The following is a 9,849-nucleotide window of genomic DNA, read 5'->3' on the forward strand; positions in this document are numbered from 1 at the left end:
CTGTCCCTGAAGGAAGAGAAACCACTGAGGGGTCCCCCTCACTGTGGATCCCTTGGATCACCCAGTGTGGCTGCTCCCTCCACCCCCGCCCTCCTGTCCACTATGGGGCCGTCCTTCCTCTTCCCTGGCCTGCCACAGGCCAGGCCTAGAGCCTCAGCAGCGGCCCCTGACTGCTCCTCTCTCCCATCCCTGAAGCCTCCACTCCAGACTGGAGGGTGACTCATGTTGCACGACTGGCCCCCAGCCCCCAGCCCTCCTCTCTCGGACATGCTGAGCCCAAGGCTTGGGCTGGTGACTGGCTAAGAGTCCCTGCAGAAGGTCGCATAGTGTCTCGACTCAGCGGAAGTGAGTCCCAGTGTCACACGAGAGTACAGACCACTGGCTTGGTGCCTGGCCTGGGGGCACCCCCAGAACAGGACAGGAGCCTTGACAGGACTGTGGGGGAGGGAGGAACAGGTGGTTGGGGGAAGAGACAGGTCTCATCCAGGGTCCCTGTTGTGCAAAGGGCCTAAGCCTCCCCACAAAGGGACCCCTTCAGCCCCACTGCTCTGAGACCCCCTGAAGGAACCGAGGCGATGGTACAGCACTTTATTGACCAGACTTGGCAGCGAGAACACAGCGAAGGTGGGGCCTGTATGATCCGGCCTGGCCGGTGTTGGGGGGTGGGGTGGCTCCTTAGAGCCAAAGCTGGGGACCCCAGCATCTCTGCCCAACGCCCCCCTGGAGCCCAATGTCATGCCTGCTTCAGGCCCCTCCTGAAGCAAGGGACAGCAAGAAGGCCAGGTCCCAGAGGGGCTGAGAAGGCGGGTGGCGCCCACAGCAGGCCGGCGCCGGGTCCATGCCTGCCCCGGCAGACGGCAGGGAGGCGACTCGTGCAGGGCAGGTGGTGAGGACGGGCGGACGGCCAGGCTCACCACACGGAACACTTGTGGGCTGGGTTCATGGGTGAGTCCTTGGGGCAGTGGAAGGCCCGGCCGAACTCCTCGAACTGGGACACGCTACCCAGTACCCTGGGGCAAGAGAAGAGACCCACCCACCTGGAGAGGGTCCCTGGCGTCCCGACCCCCCAGCTGCCCATCCCCCTTCCCACCTGCTCTCACCACAGACACAGGGAGGGGAGCCCAGGGCGAGCGGGTGGGCGCACCTGTAGTGCTCGGGGGCGTGCTTGTCCGTCAGCACCTGCAGGTAGATGGACTGCGACCGCCGCTTGACGCACCAGTTCTGGGCCCCGGGGTCGGGATGGGAGGAGAGGGAGGATGAAGCCGAGGGCTCCGCTGAGCAGAGCCTGCCGGCCTTTCCCCCAGCACACCAGGCCTTACCCCCTTCTCCGAACCCACAGGGCCATCGTCTCCACCGGGCTGGTGGGAAACAGGCTGAGAGCTACGTCCCCACCCCTGCCCAATGACCACCCGGCCCCCACCCGGTCCCCACCTGGGCAAAGGCAATGAAGAAGAGCTGGTTGTGTGTGTACTTGAGCCGGTGCAGTGGGTGCTCCGGGCCGTGCTCCCGTACCCACTTCTGATAGGCCTGGGGGTGACAGTGTGGAGCTGCGGTGCCCCCCGCGTGGAGAAAGACTCACCCTCTACCCAGTCAGCCCCTCCCCAGCCCCTGTTCCTCCTACTGTCCACAGTCCAGAGTCCCAGGTTCCCTGCCTTCCACCTTCCCTGAGCTGTGCTCCTTCCTGGGGGGGCTAACACCAGGCAGCCCCTCCCCAGCCCCTGTTCCTCCTACTGTCCACAGTCCAGAGTCCCAGGTTCCCTGCCTTCCACCTTCCCTGAGCTGTGCTCCTTCCTGGGGGGGCTAACCCCAGGCAGCCCTTGCCTCCTCCAGGCAGCCCTCCTTGCTCTCTCTGCAGGCAGCCTGGGAGTCCCTCCTTTTCCAGTGGACCCTGTGCAAGTCACAGGCCCCGCCCCTCCCAGTCCAGAGCTCCCTGCGGAAGGGAGGCAGGGGTGCCTATGTCCCTAGCTAAGTCCTCATCAGCCCCCACCCTCTCCCTGGGGGAATGAAGGGCCAGGCAGGGGCGGCTCACATAATAGGCCAGCTTGAGGCCACCCATGTCTGCGATGTTCTCACCAAGGGTGTGCTTCCCGTTCACCTGCCGAGAAAGGAAGAGGCCAGGGGCTGTCTGTGGCGCACTGACCCTCCTCAGGCCTTGCTGCCCTGGGCCCCGGCCCCCACTCTCTCTCCCTTTCCCAGAGGATTTCGATGGGGCTCTGACCCCTTTGCACCTCATGTCCCATGAGTCCATGTGAACTTATTCACATGCCTGAGTGAATGACTATGCAGACCCCAGGCATGTGCACGGGGACCTGGCACACATGTGTGTACGCAGATGTTCATGCTCATCTGTGCCCAGCTGGGCCTCAGGAGCAGCAGGGGGCTCTCACCCGCTGGTTGTAGACTGTGAAATTGTCGTACAGGTGGACGATGCACTCCGCCTTGCGCAAGAAGCGGCTGTAGGAGGCCTCTGTCCACCAGTGCAGCAGGTTGCCCGAGCGGTCATACTGGCCCCCTGTGGGCCATGGGCAGAGGGGCGGCACCGATTCTCAGCCCCAGAGCCCCTTCCCCAACCCAGCCCATCAGTGCCCTGCCCCCACCACCTGTCCTTCCCCTCCCACAACATCCCCTGGTCTCACCCCAGTCGTCGTAGCCATGGGTCAGCTCATGTCCGATGATGGTGCCAATGCCCCCGTAGTTCAGAGACCTGGGCCCATGACAGCAGCGTCAGGCTCCAGCCTCACCCACCCTCTGGGAGCTATGTGCTGCTGCCCAGGCCCCGGGAGGCCCCCATAAAGGCCAAAGGTGGCCCAGGGAGGCCATGCTGGAGTCCTCAGAGTCTCGGGACACATGCCTCAGGGTGCTCACACAATATGTAAAAGGGACCAATGATACCTTTGCAGCTGCTTTTTTAGGAAATCACATCTAACAGCGCTGGGATAGGGGAAGAGACCGGATTGGAGAAAGATATGAGGGAAACTGAGGCACCCCATGTGGGATTTGACCTGTTTCTTCATCACTAGGGTCTCACTTCACTTTTGAAACACCTAAAGGAGCCTCAAACCAGGTAAGGGGGAACTCAGGACCTTTAAAAGAAAGAAGGGCACCTGGGTGGCTCAGTCGGCTAAGCGTCTGCCTTCAGCTCAGGTCATGATCCCAGGGTCCTGGGATCCAGCCTGCCATTGGGCTCCCTGCTCAGTGGGAGCCTGCTTCTCCCTCTGCCCCTCCCCCTGCTTGTGTTCCCTCTCTCCTTGTGTCTCTCTCTGTCAAATAAAATCTTTTTTAAAAAAATATTTTAGGGCGCCTGGGTGGCTCAGTGGGTTGGGCCACTGCCTTCGGCTCAGGTCATGATCTCAGGGTCCTGGGATCGAGTCCCGCATCGGGCTCTCTGCTCAGCAGGGAGCCTGCTTCCCTCTCTCTCTCTCTCTGCCTGCCTCTCTGTCTACTTGTGATCTCTCTCTGTCAAATAAATAAATAAAATCTTAAAAAAAAATAAAAAAATATATATTTTAAAATAAATAAAAAATAAAAGAAAGGAGAAAAAAAAAAGCTACACATTTTTCTAAATACCCAAGGCTGAGGTAGGACAATGGGGACCCAGGATCTGTCGCTGTCATGACTGCGGGGCCCAGCCCGGGTCAGGACACTCTGAGCAGCTTTCATGCACCCAGCAGACAAGACTGCAGTGCCGGCTCTGGCTTGTGCCAGCTTGGGTACTCACTGTGGAAAGTCAGGGTCATAGAGCGTGGGCTGCAGAATGCCTGCGGGGAACACTGCAAAGAGGGCGGGGTCAGCAAGAGACCCGCCCACCTCCGCCCGGGGTCCCCTTGCAGGACACGGCCCCTTACCCATCTGGTTCTTGTTGGGTAGGTAGTAGGCATTCAGGGCCTGCGGCGGGAGCAGCCATCTGTGGAGGGAGGTGGGGGTGAGCAAGGGAGGCCCCACCACCACCTCCCAACTGGCTCCTCCTTAAAGGCGTGGCCCAGCCTGTAGCCACGCCCTATGCCTCCCCTAGGCTGAGCACCCCGCCCCCCAATGCCTCTCCCACCACCTGCACCAGCATGGCTGTGAGGCCGTGTGCCCTACCAGCCTCCCATGTGCCCTACCAGCCTCCCCGCCTTGGGAAGGAGCCTCTCCCCAAGGCACTTCCCTCCCTGGCTCCCCCAGCTCCGGGCCAGGCACCCACGTGGACTTGTCCACCTCCTGCCGGATCTTCTTGACTGAGAGCTGGATGCTGAACCTGATGCTGTTCAAGATGTTCTTGAAGTAGGTCTTCTCGTGGACCTCAAACTGCATGGGGGATGGGCAGCGCTCAACGGTGGGCGAGGGGCCTGGCCGGACTGTGTGGAGCCGGCCCCATGTCCTCCATGGGGCCCTCAGCTGAGGGCCGTGGCTCCTCCTCCGTCAGGATGGTGAGCCACCCGGGGGGGTCTTGACCAAGAGTCCGAAGCCACTCCTGGTTGGGCAAGGCAGGGCCAGGCAAAGACCCACCTCGTACTCCTTGTCCACAGCCTCGGGTTTGAGCAGGAAGTCCGGGTAGCCCACCATCACCATCATGTACTGGAGCTGCGGGCAAGATGGCGGCGGCCAGAGTGGGCCAAGACCTCAGGGGACAGCCCCCAACATCCCGAGGGAGAAAGCTCTGGGGCCAGCCCCAAGGTGGGGCTCAAGGACAGAGGAGACTAGACTGGCTGATGCCAACTCCACAAGGGGCATCTTGTCTCTTCAGTCACCCCCATCTGGCATACAGCTGGCATTCAATAAATGTTTGTGGAACCTACAAATGGGGACAGGGTCCACTGCACCTTGGCCCGAGCAGCTGCCTTGGTCTCGGCATCCATCCAGTCCAGCTCCTCCAGGCGCCGGCCCAAGATGTACTTGACATCTTCCACAAGCTGCTGCACCTGAAGGGTCGGGACCAGGGATCAGGGGTCCACCCCAGGGGCCTTAGCTCTGGGCCCCCTGGCAAGTGTCATGTGGGGTACCACTAATTCAGAATCACTTCCTCGGCCTAAAAGCTTGGTGCTGAGCGCTGAGGGGAGACCTTGGAGGTGGAGATCCAGGCCCTGCACCCAAGGAGAAGCTCAATCTGGAAGCAAACCACCCCAGCAAGGACCACGCATTCCCAAGGCCATGCGTACTGACAGTGGCAGAGAAAGATGGGCAGGAACCTGAGGGGGAAGTCTTCCTGTGGTGGGTAGACCAGGTAGGCTTTCTGGGGGAGGTGGCCTGGTGAGAGGTAGTCTGGAGCTCCAGAGAAAGGCTGAGCCCCTGTTGCAGGGGGATATGTGGGGCTCCCTATTCTCAGACTGAGGCCATGGGAGGACTTAATGCTCAGCCCAGCACCCGCACCCAATCCCCAGGCCCAGGGCAGCCTGACCTTGGCCTTGCTGGCAGCTGAGAAGTGCTCGTGTACAAAGAGGGCTCCGAGTGCCATGCCAAAGTGGCGGTTGGCCTGGCCCAGGCAGACACGGGCCAGCTCCTGTGGCTTGTCACTGCCCTCCATCTCGCGGGCCAGCTCGTGCAGCGCCTCACGGAATGGCGGTGACAGGTGCTCACTCAGGACCACGACTACACGCCACACCAGGTAGTTGTGCAGGATCCTGAGGGCCACGCGAGACCTCTGGGTGTCCAGACATGCCCCCATGCCAGGGCCACCCAAGGGCACCCCCACCTCCCTGGGGTGACACCTAGCACCCACACATGAGTGAGGGTCATCCTGGTGCATGGAAGTGGAACCTGGGGAGGCCTGAGCCCTGGCAGGGAAAAGGGCTGGGCCCCCACACAGCAGGATGTGCCTCCGGCTCCCCCTCCCGCGGAGTACCAGATGCTTTTGCTGTGGAGTGCTCAAGGTGACTGTTTGCCTCAAGCCTGGCCTTAGGAGGCCTCTGCTCGTCCCCAGGGAGGCCAGACACCAGGGAGACTACCTCCTGGATGGCTGGGGCGGCAAGGCTATGGTCCCAGTTTCCCTTTCTGAGATCTGGGCTCACTCAGCCTCACTATTCCCCAAGGAGAAAGCTGCAGCTTGGGCAGCCCACAAGCCCAGCCCAGGGTCCCAGGGAGCTGCTGAGAGCCACGTCTGAACCTGGGAATCTGGACTTCTATTCCAGTGCTCTTAACCTGCCACCCCAGAGTGGCTACTGGACAGAAATGAAAGTGGGAATTCAGAGCTCACCCAGCAGATAGGTGTGGGGTGCAGGGGAGGGGGCCTGGAGTGGCAGGGGGACAGGGTTGGGTGACTGGCAGCGGTACCTGCGGGGTGTGGAGCGAATGAGCTGGGACACCTGCTGCATGTAGTCTGTGGCCAACAGCACCACCTCCTCATCCTCCGAGAAGTCCTCCTGGAAGATCTGGTCCAGCAGCCACTTCCACTGCAGCTGTCATGGGGCAAGCGGGCAGTGGGATAGTAGGGCTGGGTGTGGCAGGGACCACAAAGGACAGGGAGGGAGTCCAGGAGAGGCAAGGCGGACACAGGAGCCCGTCCATGGCCCTGGGGAAGGGATGGCCCGGGAGCCCCAGGATCAGCACCTCCCAGCATGGGCTGCACTTACATGGGGGGTGATCTTCTGCAGCTGTCCCAGCGTCACCTTGTTGTACGTGGAACTGACATCTCGCCGGAGCTCATCGTACTCCGAAACTGTGATCTGGAGGTGAAGGCGAGTGTTGACCCAGACCTGCCTCCGGGCCCCCTCCCCTCAGTCCACAGCCAACCCCCGCCCCCTCCCTCACGTTGGCCAGCCGCTGCTCCAGCTGCAGGATCTCTGCGGCCTTCTGCTCCACAGCCTCGGCCCCCAACAGGCTGAGCAGGCGCTCCATGAACACCCGGTATGCTGCCAGAATCTGCACCAAGAGGGGATAGTTCAAGGGTGGGGGCAGTGTCAGGCCCTAGTCCCACCTTTCCGGAGTCCCACGCCGTCCCTGCCATCCCATCCCAGGCCCCCACACCTTCTCACTCTCCTCATCCTGAGCTAAGTACAGGGTCCTCTCCGGCAGAGTGAGCCCATCCTGGTCAATCTGGGGAGAGGGATGGGATCAGAGGTCAGAGATCAACGTGCCAGGTTCCTGCAAACAGACTGACCAGAGGACGGGCCAGATAGCCACTGACACAAGCCCCAGGAGCACGAAGACACTACCCCTTCATCCGGAGAAGCTGGTAGAAACCCCCACCCCTCCCCAGCCTAGCCCGTGCCCTCATCCTTCCTCCCGCCAGCCTTCACCTTTCCCCACATATGAAGGGCACTTGCGGGCCACCCCCCACCTGAGAGCTGGGGCCCAGGGCATTCTGGCCCGCCCCAGCCCACCGGCACACCCCTCGGTCTGTGCTCTCACAGCCTGCCACAGGACTGGCAAATTGCGGCTCCCGCGGCTCCATTAAACACCATAATTACTCGAGGGAAATTACTTGCGCCCTCCTCCCGTGCTCTGCCGGTGCGCGCTCCCCTCCCTTCCCCTCCCCTTCTGCACCGGTCTCCTTGCGCGGGGGCCGCGGCGTCCCGGGTCCCGGCGCCCCCCAACCCGCGGCGGGTAACTGGGGAGGGGGACGCACTCACGCGGATGACGTAGCGCGAGGAGTTCCTGTCGTCCAGGCTGACGGTGAGCGAGAAGAGCGCGGCCGCGCTGTACACGCCCTGGGCCTTGTACAGCAGCCGGTTGAGGTCCCAGAGCCCTGCGGCCGCGGGGCGCTCAGCGGCGCCGCCCAGGTCCCAGCCTCCGCAGTCCTCGATGACTTCGAGCATGGGCCGCGGACCAAGCCGCTCGATCTCGCGCATGTCGAGGCACGAGCGGAAGAAGGCCCGCACCTTGCGCTGGGCGGCCCCGCCCGGCCCACCCCCGGGCCGCGCAAGCAAACGCCTTAGGCGCTCCTCGTTCTGCTCGCCGATGGCCGCGATGGTGCCGTAGGTGAGCTTGTCGTCGGGGATGGCATGGCGCCGCAGCCAGCCCCCGCATGCGAAGGAATAGAAGTCCTGGCACGGGTCTATGCTGGCGTCCAGGTTGGCGGCCAGGAAGCGCGCAGCGCGCGCGAAGGCCTTGCGCTCTGGGCAGCCCTCGGAGCAGGCGCCCCCGCCGCCGCCCGCGGCGCCGGGGCCCAGGTACTTGAGCGCTAGCATGGCGGCCAGGATGGCGCAGAGGCCGGCGGCGAACACCAGCCCCGACAGCAGGCACACCTCGCGCCGGTTCCAGCGAGGCAGCCCCGCCCGGGCCCCTGTGCTGCTGCGCCCCGCGGCCAGCGGGAAGCCAGGGGGCAGCGAGGCCCCGCGTGCCCCTCCGGTGCCGCACCGGCTCACGTATTTGACCTCCTGGAACTCGTCGTAGTGCGCAGACATCGAATATGGGGTCTCCATGGTGCCTCTGGCCCCGCTGCGCAGCCCTTGGCGATCTCAGCTACACGGTGCACCGAGCCGCGGGCCTCCTGAAGGGTCTCCGCATGGCTCCCGGGCCGCAGCTGCTGGAAGGGTAGACGCGGGTTTAGGGAGACTCTGGGGCCCGACGGGGCCCACCAGCACAAGGAGGAGGGGCGCGGGCCTAGGTTCGGAGGCTGGAGGCCACCCGTGTTTCCAACAGCGAGCGAGCCTGAGGCCTGGCCTCCCTCAGCCACTCTGAAAATGAGGCAAGGGGAAGGCTCTGATGGCCACCAGCTCCCTCACGCACAGTAGCGTCCTTTAACCTGCCTCCTCTCTCCCTGCACACAGATGCCTGCGCATACTTGGGAGGCCCCTGACATAAAGTAGGGGAGCACCATGCACCGGGCTTGGCACACAGTAGGCCCTCAATAAAAGACTGTTTCTCTTCCCATTGCCTTTCTCGTCTACGACCTGCTACAGCCAAGACCAGGTGGGGGAGGGGGAAGCCAGAGGCCGGAGAAAGGAGGTGCGGTCAAGGGCGAGTGTACGCCAACCCAGAAGCCGCACTGGAACAAGACGCTCAGGAAAGCGGGCTAAAGAACCAAACTTTGTCCTCGAGGATGTCCACCCCCAGCCCTGTCTCGTATTCAATGGCCAGAATGCCCCCCGCCCCCCCCTCTTTCCCAAGCGGCGCGCTCCATCCGGCCCGGGATCAGGAAGAAAACCACGACGGCCCTAAGAACCTGGAACGGGTTCCGTCCTCCGTCCCTCCGCCCCTCCGCCCCTCCGCCCCTGCCCTGGGCCACTCCCGGCTTCAACAGGTTTTCCCCGGAACCCAAACTTGAGCGAAGTTTCACCCCCGGCGCGCAGCGAGCTGGCCCCGTGCGTCCCGTGCTCCCGGCGCTGCATCTCCCGCGCCTCGCCTCGCAGTCCGCGGAGAGCGGAGCGCCGGGAGTCGCAGCTGCGGGGACGCAGACAAAGCCCGGAGGCTCGGCGCCGTGGCGGCGGCGGATGTGGCTGCGATGGTGGCCGCGGTGGCAGCGGACTCGGATGCCACTCACCCGGCAGGTGCGCGCCGGGGCCGAGCGGGAACTGAGCGGGTCGAGCCCGGGCCGGAGCCGGAGCTGGAGCTGGAGCGGAGCCGGGCGGGCGGGAGCTCTCTCCGTGCGCCCGCCGCCTCCTCTGCCGCCGCGCCGCGCCGCCCGCCGGCCCCGAGGGAGGGGGCGCGCGGGCGGCTCCACCCTCCTCCGCCCGCCCCCCGCGCCCCCTCCTTCTTCCACCCTTCATCCCCGCTACCTGGCAGCTCGGGGGCGGGGACGGCGGCTGCGGGACCCGCTCCCGAGGGGCTGGCACGGGCTCCGGGATCGGGAATTCCAGGTACAACTGCGTCCCGGGAAGAGTGAGGGCGCTTGCTACTCCCGGGAAAGGGTTCCCCTCTGATTTGATGCCCCCACTTGGGGCCGCCTACCAGGCCCGCCTGAAAAGGGCTCAAGCTGGAGCTGAGGAGGCG

At 63.9% G+C, this 9,849-nt stretch overlaps 1 protein-coding gene across 3 annotated transcripts; it reads right to left on the reverse strand.

Annotated features, from left to right (window-relative positions):
• Positions 1-589: 589 nt before the first annotated feature.
• Positions 590-9,538, reverse strand: ECEL1 (endothelin converting enzyme like 1). Of its 3 annotated transcripts, none has more exons than XM_047721286.1 (18): positions 9,401-9,538; positions 7,548-8,440; positions 6,943-7,011; positions 6,727-6,837; positions 6,549-6,641; positions 6,250-6,374; positions 5,378-5,600; positions 4,803-4,901; positions 4,489-4,563; positions 4,184-4,287; positions 3,846-3,904; positions 3,719-3,770; positions 2,637-2,704; positions 2,388-2,512; positions 2,030-2,095; positions 1,432-1,527; positions 1,145-1,179; positions 590-1,010 (listed from the first exon to the last, which is right to left on the reverse strand). In XM_047721286.1, the coding sequence occupies exons 2-18, from the start codon at positions 8,337-8,339 to the stop codon at positions 911-913; spliced, it is 2,292 nt and encodes a 763-aa protein (XP_047577242.1). In that variant the 5' UTR covers positions 8,340-8,440; positions 9,401-9,538; the 3' UTR covers positions 590-910. The 3 variants fall into 3 exon arrangements, with proteins under 3 accessions (XP_047577242.1, XP_047577240.1, XP_047577241.1); XM_047721284.1 differs by having other exon boundaries at positions 1,145-1,221; XM_047721285.1 differs by having other exon boundaries at positions 1,145-1,221; positions 7,548-8,443.
• Positions 9,539-9,849: the final 311 nt, after the last annotated feature.

Source organism: Lutra lutra, chromosome 3, assembly GCF_902655055.1.
Source record: "Lutra lutra chromosome 3, mLutLut1.2, whole genome shotgun sequence".
NCBI classification, from domain to species: Eukaryota; Metazoa; Chordata; class Mammalia; order Carnivora; family Mustelidae; genus Lutra; species Lutra lutra.